The sequence below is a fragment of the Papio anubis genome, chromosome 3 (genome assembly GCF_008728515.1).
Source record: "Papio anubis isolate 15944 chromosome 3, Panubis1.0, whole genome shotgun sequence".
Lineage (NCBI taxonomy): Eukaryota > Metazoa > Chordata > Mammalia > Primates > Cercopithecidae > Papio > Papio anubis.
The window spans coordinates 4,600,898-4,623,887 of NC_044978.1; the positions used below are offsets into that span (position 1 = coordinate 4,600,898).

The 22,990-nt window shown below is 40.6% G+C and overlaps 1 protein-coding gene and 1 long non-coding RNA gene across 8 annotated transcripts in view; one reads left to right on the forward strand and one right to left on the reverse strand.

The window, feature by feature from the left end:
* CFAP97 (cilia and flagella associated protein 97) overlaps window positions 1-22,990 on the forward strand; it is a 47,036-nt gene that overhangs the window by 9,617 nt on the left and 14,429 nt on the right. For all 5 annotated transcript variants that reach the window (XM_009207970.4, XM_017959263.3, XM_017959260.2 and 2 more), the window contains exons 2-3: window positions 5,400-6,460; window positions 20,632-20,897. In XM_009207970.4, coding sequence (XP_009206234.3) covers window positions 5,416-6,460; window positions 20,632-20,897 — 1,311 coding nt within the window. In that variant the 5' untranslated portion in view covers window positions 5,400-5,415. The remainder of the gene's footprint in view (window positions 1-5,399; window positions 6,461-20,631; window positions 20,898-22,990) is intronic.
* On the reverse strand, window positions 5,966-18,875 carry LOC103884840. 3 transcript variants are annotated; one of them, XR_001903105.3, is made up of 5 exons: window positions 18,698-18,874; window positions 15,793-15,885; window positions 14,607-14,805; window positions 13,441-13,730; window positions 5,966-6,054 (listed from the first exon to the last, which is right to left on the reverse strand). It is a non-coding gene; the product is annotated as an uncharacterized LOC103884840 (long non-coding RNA). The 3 variants fall into 3 exon arrangements; XR_001903107.3 differs by lacking the exon at window positions 5,966-6,054 and adding an exon at window positions 12,336-12,379 and having other exon boundaries at window positions 18,698-18,875; XR_001903106.3 differs by lacking the exon at window positions 5,966-6,054 and adding an exon at window positions 12,361-12,399 and having other exon boundaries at window positions 18,698-18,875.

Sequence of the window (22,990 nt, forward strand, 5' to 3'; positions counted from 1 at the left end):
GAGTGAGCACCTGTTTCTTTAAAAAATTTAAATAAAATCAACCAGGGATCTACAAACTTTTCTTTTTTTTTTGAGATGGAGTCTTGCTCTTGTCACCCAGGCTGGAGTGCAATGGCATGATCTCAGCTCCCTGCAACCTCTGCCTCCCATATTCAAGTGATCCTCCTGCCTCAGCCTCCCTAGTAGCTGGGATTACAGGCATGCACCACCACGCCTGGCTAATTTTTGTATTTTTAGTAAAGAAGGAGTTTCACCATGTGGGCCAGGCTGGTCTTGAACTCCTGACCTCAGGTGATCCACCCGCCTCGGCCTCCCCAAGTGTTGGGATTACAGGTGTGAGCCACCACGCCCGGCCTACAAACTTTTCAGTAAGGGATCAGATGGTAGGTATTTTAGTCTCTGTGGGCCATAGGGTCTCAGTCACAACTACTCAGCTCTGCAGTCGTAGTGTGAAAGCTGGGAGAGACAATACCTGTGCCCGTGAGTGGGGCTGTGTTCCAGTAAAATGTTATTCACAAAAACACACAGCAGACAAGATCTGGCTTATGGACAGGTACTTTGCTGACTCCTGATCTAAGTGATTATGTTAACAGAATCGTAATATTTATCTATAGAAGCTTTTCAGTGTTACAAGTAATGCTAGAATTCCCTTTATTTGTCTATTTATTTATTTATGAGATGGAGTCTCTCTCTGTCGCCCAGGCTGGAGTGCAGTGGTGCGATCTCAGCTCACTGCAGCCTCTGTCTCCCGGGTTTCAGCAGTTCTCCTGCTTCAGCCTCCTGGGTAGCTGGGATTACAGGCACGTGCCACCACGCCCAGCTAATTTTTGTATTTTTAGTAGAGATGGGATTTCACCATGTTGGCCAGGCTGGTCTCGAACTCCTGAACTCAGGTGATCTGCCCACCTTGGCTTTTCAAAGTGCTGGGATTACAGGCGTGAGCCACCACTCCCGACTTCTAAAGATAGTCTCCCTTTGTTCCCCAGGCTGGTCTTGAACTCTGGGCTCAAGTGATCCTCCCACCTCAGCTTCCCAAGGTGCTGGGATTACAGACGTGAGCCACTATGGTTGGCCTCCTAATAAGTTTTGTTTTGTTTTGGTTTTGGTTTTTTGAGAGAGAGAGTCTCTTTCTGTCACCCAGGCTGGAGTGCACTGGCACAATCTCGGCTCACTGCAAACTCTGCCTCCCAGGTTCAAACGATTCACCTGCCTCAGCCTTCTGAGTAGCTGGGATTACAGGTGCATGCCACCACACTTGGCTAATTTTTTGTAGTTTTAGTAGAGATGGGGTTTCACCATGTTGGCCAGGCTGGTCTCAAACCCCTGACCTCAGGCAGTCTGCCCGCCTTGGCCTCCCAAAGTGCTGGGATTAACGGTTGTGAACCACCATGCGGGGCATCTTTTTTCTTTTTAGTATAGTATCTTGAGGATAAACTTCCAGAAGTGACGTTACTAATTCAGAAGTTTTTAGGTTTTTTTATGACTCTAAAAGTGCCAGATTCCTTTTTGAAAGAGACAAGTTTCAGTTTGTATAAATTACTTGAGATAGCCAGGCGCAATGGCTCACGCCTGTAATCCCACCACTTTGGGAGGCTGAGGCGGGCAGATCATCTGAGGTCAGGAGTTTGAGACCAGCCTAGCCAACATGATGAAACCCCATCTCTACTTAAAAAACAAAATTAGCTGGATGTGGTAGCTCATGCCTGTAATCCCAGCTACTCAGGAGGCTGAGGCAGGAGAATTGCTTGAGGCAGAGTTCGCAGTGAGCCGAGATCATGCCAGTGCACCCCAGCCTGGGTGACAGAGTGAGACTCTCAAAAAACCAAAAACAAACAAAAAAACTTTATTAGGAGGCCGAACACGGTGGCTCATGACTGTAATCCCAGCACTTTGGGAGACTGAGATGGGGTGCTCACTTGAGCCCAGAGTTCCAGACCAGACTGGGCAACATAGGCAGACTCTGTCTCTAGAAAATAAAGAAGCTGGGCACGATGGCTCTCACGCCTGTAATCCCAGCACTTTGGGAGGCTGAGGTGGGCAGATCACCTGAGTTCAGAGTTTGAGACTAGCCTGGCTAATATGGCAAAACCCTATCTCTACTAAAAATATAAAAATTAGCTGGGCGTCTTGGTGCATGCCTGTAATCCCAGCTTCCTGGGAGGCTGAGCCGGGAGAATCACTGAAACCTGGGTGGTGGAGGCTGCAGTGAGCCGAGATCCCACTACTGCACTCCAGCCTGGGTGACAGAGAGAGACTCTGTCTCAAAAAAAAAAGGGGAGAAAGAAAATAAGAAAAACCCGGGTGTGGTGGTGCATGCCCATAGTTCCAGCTACTAGGCAGGCTGAGGTGGGAGGATCACTTGAGCCCGGGAGTTGGAGACTGCAGTGAGCTGGAATCCTGTCACTGCACTCTAGCCTGGGTGACAAAGCAAGACCCTGTCTCAAAAGATAAAACATAAAAATAAACTTTATCAAGTATCTGTCTTTTAAGGATTTGGGATAGAGACTTCCCTCTGTCAGTTTGAATTTTAAAATGAGAAGGCATTAATCGATGCTATGGAAAATAGTAAAACTGGTATTTTAATGTTTATTAGGTATACATTTATAATCTTAAATTTTAAGATCTTCTAACACATTAGAATTTTAAAACTCACTTGTATTTTGCTTAATCTTCATTTAGCTGATAAAATATATTAAATTTTCCTAAACGTTGTATACCATTTGCTAACTTAACATCACAAATTTTTATTGTTTAGATTTTTTTTTTTTAGGTACCTCAAACTGCTGGCTAGGCACACTTACAAACCTAACAAAGGAAATCTTCCTAAGCACTTAGATATTGTTTATAAAACCAACTAAGTCTAAACTTACTGATTTAATCAATTAGATTCCCTTCTGTGCTTAAATGTAGATGACAGTTTAATTTTTATGTATCTAATACATCAGAATCTTTTCAACTCTTCGAAACACTAAAGATAAGCAGAATTAACCCATGATAAAATGTATTACCACACATACCTTAACCTGTCATGTTAATTTATCACAATAGTATTAATAATACAAGTTTGACTCACTTTTAGATTATATACTTTAAAAAAGATTTTTTTTTAGGTTGCACAGTCACTTAAGCAATTAAAGGCTGCAGAGCGTTGTGGCTGGTTTAGGATACAGATTACATAAACGTTTACTCCTTGATTTGATGTAAAATAGAATTATAATATGAATATAGTGAGCACATAATTGCATTTTTTGCTATTTTTGTTTTGTTTTGTTTTGTTTTTAAGATAGAGTCTCGCACTGTCGCCCAGGCTGGAGTAGTACAATGGTATGATCTTGGCTCACTGCAACCTCCACCTCCTGGATTCACGCCATTCTCCTGCCTCAGCCTCCTGAGTAGCTGGGATTATAGGCGCCCACCACCACACCTGGCTGATTTTTTGTATTTTTAGTAGAGGTGGGGTTTCACTATGTTGGCCAGAGTGGTCTCGAACTCCTGACCTCGTGATCCACCTGCCTTGGCCTCCCAGAGTGCTGGGGATTACAGGCATGAGCCACCGCGCCCGGCCCTTTGCTGTTTTATTATTGGAAATTATTTTATTGTCACTTTTGAATATCAGTGTGTACTCATGGCTTCTCATAGAAATTATTTTTTCATTTTTATGTATACTTGTCTTTTTTCTTTTTCAGTGCCGAATTGTCCAACGTGGACAGTGGAAGCCCCTTTAAACTGATCCTCTGTTTGATTCCCACCACCCCAGGCATATTTATGAATATTGTGCTTTCTGGCAACAATAAGCTGATCCAGGCTCTTTGCCTCCAGAAATGCAGTCCCCTGCCTGCCAAGGAGTCCTGGAGTTTTTTTAGTGGAGAATAGAATTAGAAGGTCAATTCTGATCTTAAGGTTGTCAGTAATGGATAATGTGACACAGCTACTTTGACCACTGTAATAACAGATTTAAAAAAATTTTTTAAAAGACGATGACTTCATAGTGATGTTTCTAATTTAACTGTATGGAATATTAAAATATTTTAAATCAATGTTTTTATCATAGTAATATATAAATTTACAGGTCAACTAGTAATTTAAGGTCTATAACAAAAACAGTGGTCTCTAAGGAAAAAAACACACAAAAATCAAGTGGTCCCTGCCCCATAATAAAGGGAACTACTTTGAACATTTTAATCCATTTTTTGTAATACTTAACTCCATGTGTCTGAATAATATGCCTTGATTTTTCCATTTTAGACAGCCATTGGCTGTCTGCTGTGAAATAGCTCTTAAATCAGACCCCCTTTAACACAGTGAGACATACACTCTTCCCCTTTCATTTTCTACATGTGCTTTTGGCACAGTTTGTGATCACACATTCAGAAGTTTGACATACCTGTGCAGCCTGTCTGGGTGACTTAGAACTTTTGTTCCTCTTCAGGAAGGGTTGGGGAACCTTGACAAGAATCATCTCCTTGTCTCTGTTGCTTCCTCCCTAACTGCGGTAAAGGAGCAGAAAGGGGACAGAGACAGCAAGTCCTGAAATATGTTAGGCAGTCCTCCCTGCGCGGCTTCCGCTGGAACCGTGTGTGGACTGCGCGGCTTCCGCTGGAACCGTGTGTGGACTGGTTTAGCTGGTCCTATGAGATTTTTCTTCTTTTCCTTTCTTTTATTTTTTTGACTTTTATTCTCAAGGGAGGTGACCTATGAGATTTTTTTTTAACTCTATCCTTTCTTATTCTAAACTCTAATTGTATTTAATTTGTATATTTTTTGGGTTTTTGTTTTTGTTTGTTGTTGTTGAGACAGAGTGTCGCTCTGTCACCAGGCTGGAGTGCAGTGGTGTGATCTCTGCTCACTGCAACCTCCACTTCCTGGCTTCAAGCAATTCTGCCTCAGCTTCCCGAGTAGCTGGGACTACAGGCATGCGCCATCACGCCCAGCTAATTTTTGTATTTTTGGTAGAAACGGAGTTTCACCACGTTGGCCAGGATGGTCTCGATCTCTTGGCCTGGTGATCCGCCCGCCTTGGCCTCCCAAAGTGTTGGGATTACAGGCGTGAGCCACCGCGCCCAGCCTTTTTCTTTGTTTCATTGTACTTAATTTATAGAAGGCAGATTATCCTTAAGGTTCGCTTAGGTATCCGTGTTTGTGACATCCCTGCCTTGATGATCTGTTATTTTCTTATGAACTTAACTATGGGACTTTTTTATTTTTCAAATAATTGGTAGAACTTGTTACTCATACAACCCCATCATCACTTCACTGAGTTACTTTTTTGTTGTTGTTTTTATAATGTTTCTTTTTATATATTAACCACACTTGTCAGTTTGGGAAAATAATTATTGTATACAAATGGAAAGTATTTGGAAATAACTCTTTAGTCTGATGTTTACATTTTTTTTTCGCAGATATATTTTTGCCATCATGGATCAGTTTGGAGATATATTAGAAGGTGAAGTCGACCATTCTTTCTTTGACAGTGACTTTGAAGAAGGAAGGAAATGTGAAACTAACTCAGTTTTTGACAAGCAAAATGATGACCCGAAGGAAAGAATAGATAAAGATACAAAAAATGTGAACCCGAACACTGGAATGCAAACAACAGAAAATTATCTTACTGAGAAGGGAAATGAAAGAAACCTGAAACTTCCCCCAGAACACCCTGTAGAGAACAATGTTACACAAAGTGTAAGTTCTTTCTCATTGCCAGCCTCTTCAAGATCAAAAAAATTGTGTGATGTTACAACAGGACTTAAAATACACGTGTCCATCCCAAGTAGAATTCCCAAAATTGTAAAAGAAGGTGAAGATGATTACTACACAGATGGAGAGGAAAGCAGTGATGATGGGAAGAAATACCATGCCAAGTCCAAGTCCGCCAAACCGTCTACCAACGTTAAAAAAAGCATAAGGAAAAAGTATTGCAAAGTTAGCTCCTCTTCCTCCTCCTCTTTATCTTCCTCATCTTCAAGTTCAAGCACAGATTGTTTAGATGCAGGGTCTGATAGCCATCTATCTGATTCGTCTCCATCATCCAAGAAACATGTATCTGGTGTAACCCTCCTGTCACCAAAACAGAAGTATAAGTCAGAAATAAAATCGACAGAAACACAGCCTTCAAGTATGACACCAAAATGTGGCCACTACCCTGAGGAGTCTGAAGATACTGTGACGGACGTAAGTCCCTTATCAACTCCAGACATTAGCCCTCTCCAGTCTTTTGAACTGGGCATAGCAAATGATCAAAAAGTGAAAGTTGAAAAGCAAGAAAATGTGAGCCAAGAAATATATGAAGATGTTGAGGATTTGAAAAATAATTCAAAATATTTGAAATCAGCCAAAAAAGGGAAAGAAAAACATGAGCCTGGTCTGTCCTCAAAGTCGTCTTCAGTGTTAGACTCCAGTTTGGAGCACAGACATAAACAAAAAGTCTTACATGACACAATGGATCTGAACCATCTTTTGAAAGGTAATTTTCTTTTCCTCTTAAAGTATGTGTATTTATATATGGAGCGTAAATATTAAATGCTATGAATTTGCATTGATTGTTCTAGTAGTTATTTTTTATTGTTGGGAAAAATTGATATTATTAGTAACTTTACCAAATACTGTATTTTACCATAAAAATATTTCGAATATATTTGTATTATTTGGTATAGTAGTTTGTATTTGTATAATACATATTTTATTTTAGTGCCTTACAAACTCAGAATGCCTAAAGAAAACAGGTGGATAAGATAAATGAGAGATGGGGAGCCACATGTTTCTCCGCTTGCGATAGAGACACGGGCATGTTTCGCTTGCTTCTGCACGACAGGCAGCAGCGCTCAGGCTAACACCCGATGTGGTGTCCTCATGTCAGGGACAGAGGCAAGAATGCTGGCAAATGAGAGAACTCAGAGCAAACTAAAGAGGACCTTTCAGACTTTTAAGTGAGAGGCTAAAGAGCGTTACTTACAAATAATTACCACATTGATGAAAAACATTAAGTTGCTTTAAGATATAAGGTATTTTTGAATTAGAATAGCCTTTTTGCTTTGTTTCTGTATCAATTTATTATTATTTATATTTAGTTTGAAAGTAACAATTTTCCAGTTCAAATAAAAGCAATTTCAAAGTTTTATCTTTGGACTAGTTAATAGAACTAATAATACTGGGTAGGTTTTAGGTCAGTTGATGATAAAGTTTTTAAATTGTAAATAGAATTCTCTTCCTTTGTTTGAAATGTTAAAGTCTTTAGCTAGATAAATTACATATGGTAGCAATGTAAGGGCATAAATACCTTGTTAGTAGAACATGGTCAAATTGACAAAGTGTATTTAGGAGTAGTTCACACTTGATGTTCCCTCTTTTGTAGGTTTTGTTTTTTGCTTTTGAGACAAGGTCTTTCTCTGTCATCCAGGCTGGAGTGAAGTCACATGACCACAGCTCACTGCAGCCTTGACCTCCTGGGCTTAAGTAATCCTCCTGCCTCAGCTTCCTGAGTACCTAGGACCACAGTCATGCCCCACCACACCTGGCTAATATTTTTTATTTTTGTAGAGATGAGGTTTCACTATGTTGCACAGGCTGCCTCAGACTCCTAGCCTCAAGCAAACCTCCTACCTCAGCCTCCCAAAGGGCTGGGGGTACGGGTGCATGCCACTGCATCTGGCACTTTTGTAGGAATTTTTCCCCCTTTCTCTGATTGTACCTATTGATTGTTTAGAGTCTCTGAAAAATCACACTCTTAGTGTTGGCCATCACCATCTAGTGGCTAAGCCTCCATCCCATAAATCTTTCCTAATAAATGCTTATTCAGCCTCTTAGAACTTTCAGCATTAAAGAGTTTTCTATTCATGCCCTCAATTCCTCCCATAAGAACTAAAGTGATCTTTTACAAAGTAAATTTAAAAAAAAAAAAAAAAAGGGAAATCAGTCCTACTAGTTTCCACTCTTCAGTGACTTACTCTTATATTAAAACAACACCTAGCCAGGAGCGGTGGCTCACACCTATAATCCCAGCACCTTTGGAGGTGGAGGTGGGCAGATCACTTGAGGTCAGGAGTTTGAGAGCAGCCTGGCCAACGTGACAAAACCCCATCTCTACAAATAATACAAAAAATTAGCCGAGTGTGGTGGCACACGCCTGTATTCTCAGGTACTCGGGAGGCTGAGGCATGAGAATTGCTTGAGCCTGGGAGGCGGAGGTTGCAGTAAGCTAAGATTGCACCACTGCACTCCAGCCTGGATGACAGAGCGAGACTCCCATCTCAAAAAAAAAAAAAAAAAAATGTATCTATGTGTGTATATATATATGAAGCCAGGCATAGCGGCACATGCCTATAATCCCAGCTACTTTGAAGGCTGAGGCCAGAGCCAGAGGGTCCCTTGAGTCCCACCTAGGCAACATAGTGAAACCTATATATTATTATTAAAATAATAATAATAGCAGCCGGGCATGGTGCTCATGCCTGTAATCCCAGCACTTTGGGAGGCTGAGGCAGGCAGATCACGAGGTAAAGAAATCGAAACCATCCTGGCCAACCTGGTGAAACCCCGTCTCTACTAAAAATACAAAAATTAGCCAGGCGTGGTAGCGGGTGCCTATAGTCCCAGCTACTCAGGGGGCTGAGGCAGGAGAATAGCTTGAACCTGGGAGGCGGAGATTGCAGTGAGCAGAGATCGTGCCACTGCACTGCACTAAAATCGTGTTGCACTCCAGCCTGGCAACAGAGCGAGACTCCGTCTCAAAAAAATGATAATAATATCTAAATTCCTTATTGTTGCCTAACAGACTCTCATCCCAGGCAGTGCATTAATATCACCTAGAGAACTCTTAAAACAAATACCGATGCGCAGGCTCTGCCCACAGGGATTCCGATGCATTTGGTCTAGTGTGCTGTTAAGATTGATGAGAACCGTTGCTCTACGTTGCATGGATATTGCTGGCCTTTTGGGCCTGATGTCGTATTCCTGTGCTCCAGTCACACTTCTTGTTGCCGCTACTGTTGTAAGGACACTCCAGGTTTTTTCCCAGTGGTGGGGCACTTGCATTGCCGTGGCTCTTTTGCTTTGCACAGGGCTCTGCTTCTACCTGTGTCTCAAGTCTCTCCGTGTATACACCACTGCCTCACAGAGCCTTTTTCCAGGCATCCATCTTTGGGAGCTTTTACACACCTCTCTGTGTCGCAAAAGCGTGTTTCCCTCCATCGAGATCGTTACCGGACCCTGAAATTAGTGTAGTTTGTTTGCTCGTGTGTCCCATTGGAGTGAACGAAGGCACGATCTTATTTCTTGTTGGAATTCCCAAATATAGGCACATAATAGACAGTATTTGTAGACTGAAGGGACTGTCAGGAAGCGGCTTCTGTTGCTCAGCTCTGCTGGTTAGGAAATGTATTTCATATGTTTCGGGGAAATTTGCTTCTGTAACAGTTGCCCATTCCTGTTAAATTTGCCGTCTGAAATACATAGAAAAAGTCTGTGCATCCTTCTGCATTATAATCTTTAAGAAGTTTGATGAATATTCTCCCCTGGGTAAAATCTCTAATTTTTAATCAAGCCATCTGAGGTAACAATTTTCACTTTTTTCTTCTAATTCTTATGGCCACTTCCCAGTCTGTGTGTTCATTAATTAAGCTAGAGCATACGATTTACCAGGTGGATGCTTCACTGGGTTGATAGACAGTAGGCTACAGCTGTCTCCTGCTCTTCTGGATTTCCGGCACCAACCTCAAGTGTGCTAACATAACTTTCAAACATTTTGATCGTAGGACCCTTTTACATTCGGAAAAGTTATTGAGGATTCTGAAGAGCTTTTGTTTATATAGGCTATAGCTTATATCCATAAATATTTACCATATTAGAAATTAAACATTTTAAAAATAGTTGTTTAATAGTAGTAATAAACTCATTATATAGTTGCCATATAATGTAAGTAACATATGTCATGAAAAAGCTGTATGTCCAAAAAATCAGTGATTTTTGCTAATCACTGGTGTCTGGTTTAATAGAACATAGCTGGATTCTCAAATCACCTTCTGCTTATAATCTATTATAATCTATATATCATTGGCTGAAGGATATACAGAAAATCTGGCATATACAAAATGTGGTTCAGAAATGAAGGAGTATTTTAATAACCTTTTCCGTTAATTGTGGATTTTTTTTTATACCACAAGTCGTATTTTCTGTTTCCTTTTTTTTTTTTTTGAGACAGTCTCACTCTGTCGCCCAGGCTGCAGTGCAGTGGTGCGAGCTCGGGTCACTGCAACCTCTGCCTCCCAGGTTGAAGCGATTCTCCCGCCTCAGCCTCCCGAGTAGCTGGGATTACAGCTGCCCTCCACCAAACCCAGCTAATTTTTGTATTTTTAGTAGAGATGGGGTTTCACCATGTTGGTCAGGCTGGTCTGGAACTCCTGACCTCAGGTGATCTGCCTGCCTTGGCCTCTCAAAGTGCTGGGATTACATGTGTAAGCCACCTCGCCCAGCTCACAAGCAGTAGTTTCTTAGATGTTGCAATGTGAAATCTGAAATTAATCTCAATTAACTTTTAATTGTGAATTTCAGAGTCTGTTACATTAAAATATATTGATATTTTCTTTTTAATATTATATCATAAGTTCTAGGCATGTGCATAATGTGCAGGCTTTGTTTGTTGTTGTTATATATGTATACTCTGTGCTAAAGTTGGTGTGTCGTGACTCCATCAATCATCAAAGTACCCATCAACTCAGTCAATTACATCAGGTATGGAACTCCAATGCAATCCCTCTCCCCCTCCCCTCCTCCCTGATAGGCCCTTAGCATGTCTCTCCAAAGTCCAAGTGATCTCATTGTTCAGTTCCCCACCTATGAGGAAATATGCAGAAATGGCTATTTTCTGCCTGTGGTATAGTTTGCTGAGAATGATGAATGCAGTTGCATCCATGTCCCTACAAAGGACATACAAGCAACCTATCCTTAGAGTGGCTGCAGTAGTATTCCATGGTGTATATGTGTGTCATATTTTCTTTTAATCCAGTCCATGCTACTGATGGACACTCATAGAAGGTTGATTCCAAGTTTTAGAGTTAGGAACAGGCCAAAATGAAGATATGTGTATGTCCCTGAGTAGCAGTGTGCATGATTTATAATCCTTTGGGTATATATCCAGTAAAGTGGGACATTGACTGGGCCTGCATTTAGTTCTAGATCCTGAGGAGAATCACAGTACTGTTTTCTTCTATATAATGGGTTGAAGAAACTAGGGGTTTACATCCTGCACCAACAGGTGGGGGTGTTCCATTTCTCCATCCTCTCCAGCACGGTGTTGTTTCCTTGACTTTTCAGAATGATTGCCATTTTAACTGGAAAAAGAGAAGGTATTCAGTGGCTTTAATTTGCATTTTCCTCTGATGGGCTTTAAGTATGACAAGCATTTTTCATGCGTGGCCCGTTGGTCGTGTATGTATGTCTTCTTTTGAGAGTCAGTTCAGTTCACATCCTTTGCCCACTTTTTGATGTAATTGTCTATTTTTCTTTCTTTGGGGCAAGTTCCAGGATTGAGTTCTTTGGGTGGTTCCTGGATATTATATTCCCTTTGTTGGGATGGGGTAGATTGCAGAAATTTTATCCCACTGTAGGTTGCCTTAGTTCACCTATAGTAGTTTTTACAGTAGGAAGCTCTTAATAACGAATCCATTTGTCAATTTTTACTTTGTTGCCGCTTTTGCTTTTAAAATGTTTTAGACATAGTCCTTGGCCATGCCTGTCAGGCCTGAATGGTATTACCCAGGTTTTCTCTCTTAGGTTTTTATGGTATTAAGCCCAATATTTAAGTCTCTAATCCATTTGAATTACACTCTTTTATAAGGAGTAAGGAAAAGGATCCAGTCATTTTCTACTGAGTGTATACTTTAATTCTTCCTGGAAAGCACCATTTATTAAATAGGGAACTTTCCCATTTCTTGTTTTTACGGTAATGGTCAAAGACTGATGGCTGTAGATGCGTAGTATTATTTCGAGACTGTGTTCTGGTTCCATTATCTTAACAGACATTGATATTTCTTGATTGAGTTTTAATGTGTATTTTACTTATGCATGGTTTTGTAATGTGACATATTGGGTATTTGAAAAATATTGTTTCACTGAGCTTACAAATGTTGGCAGGCCAGGCACAGTGGCTATGCCTGTCATCCCAGCACTTTGGGAGGCAGAGGTAGGCAGATCACTTGGGCCCAGGAGTTTGAGACCAGCCTGAGCAACATGATGAAACCCTGTCTCTACAAAAAATACAGAAATTACCTAGGCATGGTGGTGTGTGATTCTGTAGTCCCAGCTACTGGGGGAGGTTGAGATAGGAGGATCACTTGAGCCAGGGAGTTGGAGGTTGCAGTGAACTGAGATCATGCTACTCCATTCCAACCTAGAAGACAGAGCAAGATGCTGTCTCAAAAAAAAAAAAAAGTTGGTAAATTTCAGAATACATTATATAGAAATCATAGTTGTTTATATCACTACCAGCCTCATCGGAAAGCTCTTGAAAAGCTGTCAAACTCATGGTGGCAGATACAAGTTTACCTAAAATACTATTTTTTGCTAAAAAGCTTAAATTTTATTATTGGTAATAAATACTGTCAACTGTTTTCCTCGAAGTGACAGAGTTGTTCTTTAAAATTATATTCGTAATGCAAAAATTGGATAGTGGTTGAAATTAAATCATAAAATTTCATGAGATAATGCAGATTGCTCACTAATATTGTATAATAACATATATCTTGATATATTTGGTTTTTTTCTTGTGCGTCAAACTTCTATTGCTGCATTGCTCTTCCTTCATAATTCTTACTGTGATTTCTGTGTGTTGAACCCATTTCCCGTTCAGAAAAAAAAGGTGCAGCTCACTGCCAGCACTCATTTCTTGGGGCAAATGGGAAATGTGTTAAAAAGTGGCAGCCTATTGTTTGGCATTAAAAAATATTGTTCTTATAAGATTAGGTTAAAAAATGGATTGAAGAGAGAAATGTTCTAGAAGATAAATTAAAATGTTTAATATGTCTAGTGGGCTTTATTTTTTAAATATGGGCTTGTTTGACTAAAGCATAATTTTTATTTTTAAGGGGACACTTCCATTTTTTAAAATGTTGTAAGTACTATTGGATCCCACAGATTATAAACCCCACTGTACCCTAGGAAAGAGCATAAAAAACGAGCATACAAAAGGAAGGTGTTGTTTCAGCCAATCAAAAAAAGCTTCTTACAGGAAGGAAACACTGGACTCTTAGAATTGTCAAGTTTTTAAAAACCGTCTAATGGAAAATAGTCTGATTTCTGGGCTTTTTGTTCAGGGTCATCAGTGATTATCCAGGATTTTGAATACAAGAAAGGAATTCTGAATGAAACAATGTTTCTCATATAACAGGCCGCCCAAAGATAGAATAGGCTTCAGGGTTGACTGAGTGGCTCAAAACCTCATCAGGGACCTACTTTCCAGCACTGTTCCTCCAGCCCTGGTGGTGGCTTCATTCTTACGCTGCGAGGAGATGTCTGCAGCTGTGTTCAGTGTTCACCTTCAGACACAACAGTGTCCAGAGGAAGAGACACTGTCTGTTCTCTGACTCTTGGAATGGAGAAAACTTCTTAAAGAAATGTGGCCCAGTTAGCTTCCACTTAGGTCTCCTTGTCCAGAGCTGGTTACACTTCCATTCCCGAACCAGGCGTTGGTAGGGAAATGGGATTATCCGGGGCCAAGCAGGCTCATCCTGGAAGCCAGGGATCTGTGAAGTAGGAGGAAAATAGATGTGCAGTAATTGGGCAGCCAACTTTGTCCAACAGAGCTTCTCAAACTTCAGTATGCAGACTGTTAAGCCAGGGATACTGTTAAAATGCAGATTCGGGTTCAGTAAAACTAAGGTAAGAGCTAAATCGGCATTTCTAACCAGCTGCTACTGGTGATACCCGTGTTGCAGATCCAGGGACCTTGGTCTGAATATCAAGACAGTCAGTAAACTATTTGGTTCGATTGAAAATAAAGCATTCTTCACTCTTCCTATCTAACCCATTTCTGAAACTTAATTGGATATAGAGAACCTAAATCTTTTTAACTTTTAAATAAGAAAAATAATCCTACCCCAAACTCTGAACAGTTCCCCAGTTATAATTAAATTGAAATACTGTTGAAAAACATTGAACACAGATGCTGAGCTAAAATGTAGAAGGGAAGCTTTATTCATAGTAGTGCATAGAAGAGATTTGCCAGCAGGTGGCGCTCGGGGCTTTTTAAGGCACAGGAACAAACATGGCATTTTGCCAGTTGGTACATCTGTTATTGGAGTCCATAACATAAAAATCCACCAAGGATTCTTTATAATAATAAAGCATTTTAAACACTAATTATGACTGTCAGTCTGTTACATAAGGTATTGCCATCATTTTTCAAAATTATTCATGCTCGATTTACACAGTGAAGCATTTCAAATCCAAAATTCTTTTCCTGTGTTTTCTTTATTTTCCACCATATAACTGCAACTGTGGTCATGGTAGGTGGGTATGTATGCAGAGCCAGGCTTGTGCCTTTTCTGCATTCATCTCTAAATATACTTTATCACTTCTAAGTTCTACTAAATAAGCTTTTCTAGGCTGCTTTGGTTTACCTAATTTCTTCACTGCCTTTTCCACTTCCTGGAACGTAAATCCACTGAGTGTGGGGAGGATAATGGTGAAGACGACACGTGAGCCTGTCAGAGCACGGCTGAGGCAGGAATGCAGCATGTTCTCTGCATCTTTTCAGTTTAAACATTTTCACGGACTTCAGTACAGAGGTTCGGTAAACCAGTTTACTGCTAGTGAATACTGAGTAAAAAATTTGCAAATTAACAGCCATATTAGGTGAGCGTTCAGACAATGAGGGATACCTGTATAGCCAACCACATCAACATTTATTGGTTTAAAAGAACTTTTTTTTCTTTTTTTTGAGGCAGAGTCTTGCTCTGTCACCCAGGCTGGAGTGCAGTGGTGCAATCTAGGCTCACTGCAGCCTCCACCTCCCGGGTTCAAGCGATTCTCCTGCCTCAGCCTCCTGAGTTGCTGGGATTACAGGCCCAGCTAATTTTTGTATTTTTAGTAGAGATGGAGTTTCATCTTATTGGCCAGGCTGGTCGTGAACTCCTGACCTCAGGTGATCCGCCTGTCCCAGCCTCCCAAAGTGTTGGGATTACAGGTGTGAGCCACCACGCCCAGCCCTTTTGTGGTTTATGAAATAGAAATTTGAACTATAAAATATTAAACCTATGAAACAAAGATTAATAAAAGAATGTAAAATTAAATCTACCAGTATAGGGCATGGAATGATGAAACAGTGTTGAACCAAGGTAAAGACAGTTTTGAAAGTGGAATAAAATTTAGGCTTCTGGGTGTTAACGACATGATCACAAACAAGCCAGCAACTGTTCTGAGCTTCGGGCACTCTATTTGTGGGAGGAGATTGTTGATATATGTTGCTAGGGTCCATTCTAACTTCAGAGTTCTTCGGGTTCTGTGAGAAATAGTGGAAGAAGGGAAGATCGTTGCAGACTGGCAGTATTAGATACGGGACTTTAAAGTGGATCTTGAAAGATTAGTCGAATTTCTGAATATTCAACCTCTTTTAGCTCAAGGGTGGCTGAGTTGGGGAATTTTCCACCTCTGTGCAAAGCTGCCTTTGCTATGTCAATGTCAAAAAATGGTTGGAATTAGATCCTTGATCTTGAGCTGTGTAAATCCCTGAATAGGCAGAAAGGGCATTAAACAAATGGAGTAGTAAACAGAAGTTTAGACATCAAGTTATGGCATGAATCTCACCTATTTGGAGAGCATTGAAGAAGTTGACCACACTAGATTCGAAGGTATGTTTCCTATTTTGTATAGGTAAAATTAGGTCTCTTTAAAAAGAATCTGAAACAGCAAAATTTAAAACATTTTAGAAATACGTTGCCTCAAAGTCTACTATGTAGACTATGAAATAATCACTACAGGATGTATTTTGAGAAGAAAAATAAATATAAGAAATGGGATTAAAGAAGCATTGGTGAGCAAAGAAACTGGTTAAATTTTTTGCTAAAATGATACCAATGTGTGAGGGATTGAAGTGCCTTGTTTAAGGGGAAGATACAGACCGTGTTATGCTCTGTAAGAAGGGAGATGCCTGGCCGGGCGTGGTGGCTCACGCCTGTAATCCCAGCACTTTGGGAGGCCGAGGCGGGTGGATCACCTGAGGTCGGCAGTTCAAGACCAGCCTGACCAACATGGAGAAACCCCATCTCTACTAAAAATACAAAATTAGCCAGGCATGGTGGCACAGGCCTGTAATCCCAGCTACTTGGGAGGCTGAGGTACAAGAATCGCTTGAACCCAGGAGGCGGAGGTTGCGGTGAGCTGAGATCGCGCCACTGCACTCTCGCCTGGGCAAAAAAGAGCGAAACTCCGTCTCAAAAAAAAAAAAAAAAAAAAGAAGGGAGATGCCCATACTGAGATTAGCTATCAGCACGTCCTGCCTGGCAGCACACTTTATCCTTTCTTCCTGGCAAACTGCAGGAAATCTCAATACCCCCAACACACTACCAAGTATTGCCAAACATTTAAGAAAAGCAAAAGCCAACAGAGAGGCACCAGACTCGTAGCTGAAGAGTGTAATACTTCAGAGTCTTAAAAGAGCAAGCTTGATGCTTTTAGGATCTTCGAGGACAAAACTGTTTTCACTAACAAGACTATCCCGGCTGGGCACGGTGGCTCATCCCTGTGATCCCAGTACTTTGAGAGGATGAGGCAGGCGGATCACCTGAGGTCGGGAGTTCGAGACCAGGCTGACCAACATGGAGAAACCCCGTCTCTACTAAAAATACAAAATTAGCTGGGCATGGTGGCACATGCTTGGAATCCCAGCTACTAGGGAGGCTGAGGCAGGAGAATCGCTTGAACCTGGGAAGCGGAGGTTGCAGTGAGCCGAGATCACGCCATTGCACTCCAGCCTGGGCAACAAGAGCAAAACTCCATCTCAAAAAAAAAAAAAATAAAGACTATGACTATGCCTTAATTTGCTTTTTATATATTTATTTATATTTATTTTTATTTTTTTGAGACAGTGTCTCACTCTGTTGCTCAGGCTGGAGTGCAGTAGTGTGATCTCTGCTCACTGCAACCTCCACCTCCCGGGTTCAAGCAATTCTCATGCCTCAGCCTCCCCAGTAACTGGGATTACAGGCATGTGCCACCACGCCTAGCTAATTTTTGTATTTTTGTAGTATTTTTGTCTGCAGACAAAAGTCTGCAGCGACAAGGTTTTAAGCCAGGCATTAAAGACTTGCACAACCATTAAACTCTGCCACTCGCTAGCTTTTTAAAATAAAAATGTTATGTTCACATATAATTGGTTTATTATTTTTAGAGGAATTAATAGCTTTAAAACACTTAATTTCTAGCAAGGTAACTATTGGTAAATGTAACCCACATACACATTCTTTGGGGTCCTCAGTCTTTAGGGGGGTGTTAAGGGGTCCTGAGGTCTAGGGGAATGGAATTAGAATAGGTGATCAGACTATTCATAATGCTGCAAACTTTTAGAGAAAATCTTAGAGAAAAAATTTGTAAACTCAGTCAGTCTTCCAAAATAGAAAAGAATGAGAAAAAACAGTAACAAAACTTTAGTTAAAGATTACAGAAAAAGAGTGCAAACAATGCAAGTGGGTGGCTGGGTGATTTTAACTTATCAGAATATCAGAGCACATTTAAAAAACCCAGAAGTATTAGCCTTAAAAATGAAGGAAATTCTGACATAATGCTACATGGGTGAACCTTGAGGACATGATGCTGAGTGAAATAAAGCAGTCTCAAAAAGACAAGTGCTGTATGATTATGTCAGATGCTTGGAGTGGTTGAAATTATAGAGACAAAGAATGGTGGCTTCCAGAGGCTAAGGGAAGGGAGCAGTGGGGAGTCAGTGTTTAATGGATACAGAATTTGTTTTACACAATGGAAGGAGTTTTGGAAATGGTTGGTGGTGATGGTTACACAATATGAATATATTCAGTACCACTGAACTGTATACTTACAAATGGTTAACGTAGTAAATTTTGTGTTCTATGTGTTTTGCCACAATAAAAAAACAAAACACTAGCCCTGTCTGATAGGGTTTCTGTTATGCTAAGTATGAGTGCTCAGTATATGCCAACAGAATTGGGAAAAAAAGTAAACAAAATTCAGCCTAAAAAGATATTTAAAATAGTATAGGAAGAATGAAAATAAGGGATAGAAAAATATATGCCAGGCATATCTCCTTTAACAAAGAGAGAGTAAAACTTAACCAATCTATTAATATACAAAATAGAACTCAAGATGTGAAAATCACTAAAAGAGATAGAGAAGGGTGTTTTACGTTAGTAAATGGGTCAAATACACCAAAAAGATAAAAGTCATTGATTTGAAATGTGTGATAAAGGCAAAACAGAATTGGAAAATAACATTTGGGAAGCCACATCACCATGGAAACATTGATAATCAATTTTAACCAGTAACAACAAAAATTTGCATCTGCTCATGGGATGCTCTTGGCCACAGGTATTTTGTCACACAATGATTTTTTAAAAGTGATGAACTAATCAGTTACTACTGCTACGTGACAGATTACCCCAACACTTAGGGAATAGAGAGACCCAAAGGTAGAGGTGATTCAGTGACCGGGACTACAGTCAGCCGGGTGCTGTGTACTCACATCAGGTGCCTGGGCTTGGTACAACCTGAAGACCAGAACCCAAGGGCCCACATGGGGTTCTGCATGTGGCCTGGCTTCCTCATGTGTCAGCCTTGGGGTAGTTGGACTTCTTCCATGGTGGCTCAGGATTCTAAGCACGTGTGTTCCAGGAAACAAGGCAGAGACCTCACTGCCTTTTATGACCTAGCCTCAAAAGTCACATAGCATCATTTCTTTCATGCTCTATTGGTTGAAATGGTCATAAACCCTCCCAGATTTAACACAAAAGGGCATAAACCCCTACTTCTTAATGGGAGGAGTGTCAAATACTGTAAATTATAATAATCCTTAATTTAAATATTTTATATTTTAAAATATCTTCAGTCCAACTTCTGGCCACAGATTTATTAACATTCTTCCCATATGCAAAAATGCATTCGCCCTTTCCACAGATTCCCCTACCTGGAGATCTGGGATGTAAATCAGGTCCAGCAGCAGCTGAGATTCCTCAGGTGTGGTTTCTTAGCTACAGCTCTTTGAGAATCTCCTGGGAAAGGCTAGGGATGAGGCACAGTTTTACTTTTAAACCCTGTAAGTCTTGGCTCTTTTATATTCTTTGTAAATTTTGTTTGAAAACTGGCCAGTTCTTTTTATTATTTTTTTAGTTCACTTCTCTTTGTCCGTTCTTATTGTGGGTAAAGTAGACCACTGGTACCTTCAGCGTTCTGCTTGGAGCTCTGCTCGGCCAGATCTACCAGTGCAGTTGTTAGTTTTTCCATTTCCCTTAACAACACAAGCACAGTGTTGCTAAACATTTTGCCATTTCATCGTCTGAGACTTCATCAACAGCCTTCTCTAGGCCCTTGCAGCTCTGCTGGCCACCAGGTCCCAAAGCAGGTCCCGAAGCTGGTACTAAGTTTGTTCCAGGAGCACCTCATTTCCTGTGCCATGGTTAGGCACTTTGATCCTGGCCTTTGAGTCTTTGCAGGCTGCTGCTTCACACAACTAAGTTTTGTGGTGATGTGTTAGCAGAGCAGCAGTAACTAATATAAAACAGAGAACATTTCCATCATCCTAGAAAATGTGCTTCATGCCCCCCTTTGATCAAAACCCACCCTTCAGCCTGGTACAGTGGCTCATGTCTGTAATCCCAGCACTTTGCGGGGTCGAGGTGGGTGGATCACCTGAGGTCAGGAGTTCAAGACCAGTCTGGCCAACATGATGAAGCTCCCATCTCTACTAAAAATACAAAAATTAGCCGGGCTTGGTGGCGGATGCCTATAATCCCAGCTACTCAGGAGGCTGAGGGACAGAGCAAGACCCTGTCTCAAAAAAAAAAAAAAAGACAAAAACCATTAGAGAAAAATAGCTTACTATTAATTTCCTTTAGAATTGAATTTTAAAGGGCTTATAGATAAATTAATCTAGAAGTCTTGCTCTACAAAAGGAACCTGGTGAGCATAAAATACTAAGCTACGTCTAATTTTTTCTGACAAAGTTGTAATCCAGATGTCATTAGTATTATTTCATACATACTTTTTCATGTATGAATACATATTTTTAAGGGTTAAAGCATGTACCACCGGGCCAGGCACAGTGGCTCACGCCTGTAATCCCAGCACTTTGGGAGGCTGAGGTGGATGGTTCACCTGAGGTCAGGAGTTCAAGACCAGCCTGGCCAACATGGTAAAACCCCATCCTTACTAAAAATACAAAAATTAGCCAGGCGTGGTGGCAGATGCCTGTAATCCCAGCTACTCTGGAGGCTGAGGCAGGAGAATCGTTTGAACCCAGGAGGGGGAGGTTGCAGTGAGCTGAGATTGCGCCATTGCCCTCCAGCCTGGGCAACAAGAGGGAAACTCCGTCTCAAAAGAAAGGGGAGGAGGAAGAAAAAGCATGTACCGCATACTTACTTTGTTTGACCATTTTCTCTTTTTTTTTGTTCTTTTCTGTAGCTTTTCTGCAATTAGATAAAAAAGGACCACAAAAGCATCACGTTGATCAACCTTCAGTAGCACCTGGGAAAAACTACTCTTTCACAAGAGAAGAGGTGAGACAGATCGATCGGGAAAATCAGAGGCTTTTGAAAGAACTGTCAAGACAGGCGGAAAAGCCAGGAAGCAAAAGTACAATTCCTAGATCAACTGATCATCCCCCAAAGTTATATCACAGTGCTCTCAACAGACAGAGGGAACAACAAAGGATTGAGAGAGAAAACTTGGTAAGTAACTAAAATAGTCATCAAAGAAAATGTGTTTGCACTGGTTTGTACGTCCAGCTTACAGGAAACCTAAATACAGCCAAATATTCAAACTTCATTACATAAAAGCAGGTACAGTATGTGTGGTATGAAACATATGATGTGCTGTAAGTCTGGAAGATACAATATGTATTTTTATCCAGGAAACTATATATTAAGAGACCACTGGCTAGATGCAGTGGGTCACAGCTATAATTCTAGCACTCTGGGAGGCTGAGGTGAGCAGCTTGCTTAAGGCAAGGAGTTTGAGACCAGATTGTGCAATCTGGCAAAACCCCAGCTCTACCAAAAATGCAGAAATTAACTGGGCATGGTGGCACACACCCGTGATCCCAGATACTTGGGAGGCTGAGGTGGGAGGAGCATCTGAACCCGGCTGGCGTAGGTTACAGGGAGCCGAGATTCTACCACTGGACTCCAGCCTGGGCAACAGAGCCAGACTCCATCTCAAAAAAAGAAAAAAAGAAAAAAAACAAAAAAGAGAGAGAGAAAGAGACCATTAAAGGAAAATACTGAAAGTTCCATTATTTATTTGCCTAGATCAGTTAAATCACTACAGTGGAACAGGAAGTGGTATCCAAGGGTCAGATACAGTGTTTCTTCTGTGAAGTATTCAGTCACCAGTGAAATCTCTTTTACTTTATTGTGTCCCGGAAAGCTAAAATAAATTGTGTATCACTTATTTTAAAGGATCAGTGTATCTCCAATAGGCCAAATTGTTAGTCTGCTACTTAAATGTATGAAACATTGATTGGTATAAATCATATAGTTTGATATTCTAAGAAAATAAAAATGGGAACTGTTGAAAATCTTCACATTTAAAATTATTATAGCATATTTTCTTCATAAGATTTAGTTTATAATAATTGCTGATATTTACTGAGCTTTTACTAAACACTAGGCACTCTTTTCTGAGTATCTTCCACGTAATAACTTATTGAATCCTGACAACAATTCTCTGAAGTAGGTAACTATTTTTATCCACATCTTACGACGAAAAAACTGAGCTCAGACAGGTTAAATATTTAGCACAGAGCTACTAAGTATGCTGCTGAGCCAAGATTTTAAACCCGGGTAGTCTCTTAAACTAGAATTAGACCCTTAATGAACACATAAACTCAGAGCTAAAATAATTAGAAAGCTATTAAAATTATTAAGACCATTTTCAAAATTAACCCTCCTTATGTGTCATTACCAGTGTTTTCCTACGTAACCATATGCTTCCCTAAACTTGTAACAACTCCTTTGTACATTTCTTTATTACCATACTAACCCCAAGATTTGGGAAGCTAGGATTACCATTTATAAAAACTAGTAGTCTTGAACCCTTCAAGAGGATTACCCTGCACATGGCAAGGAACAGATAACTAAGCTAGGTGAAATGAGGTCAGTGGGAGCTGAGATAGATGATAGCGTTCCACATACTACCTTCGCAATATTCAAGATTCGTTCATGTTTCATGGAAATTTGAAATTCCCATATGTCACAAACATTTGGGATTACTTCCTTTGTTCTCACTCTCGCACCTGTCTCTGGGCTGATCTCATTTAATCAACAGTTACATTGTGCATACTATTTTACAAGTGTCAGGCGTTTCAGGCAAATCCTGATAGCAATCTTACAGTTACTGTAGTTACAGAAGAGTAAAAGAGACACTGGGTGGGGCACAGGAACTTACTCAGGGTCACACAGCTAGCAGGTGTCAGAGCCCAGGTGCAAATCCAGGTTGCCTAGCTTTGGGGTTACCTTTTTTATTAACCAGCTTTATTGAGATAATTCACAGACTATTACCCATTTAAAGTGTGCACATTCAATGGTTTTTGGTATATTATTAAGTTGTAGTAATGTATATATAACTTAAAATTTTCCATTTTAACAATTTTTAAGTGTATAATTCAGTGGCATTAAGCATATCCACAGTGTTGGGCAACCGTCACTACCATCTATTTCTAAAGCATTTTCATCACTTCATACAGATGCTGTGCTTATTAAACAGCTCTCCTTTCCCCACCCGCTCATCCTCTGAGGGCGTCTAGTCTACTTTCTGTCTCTAC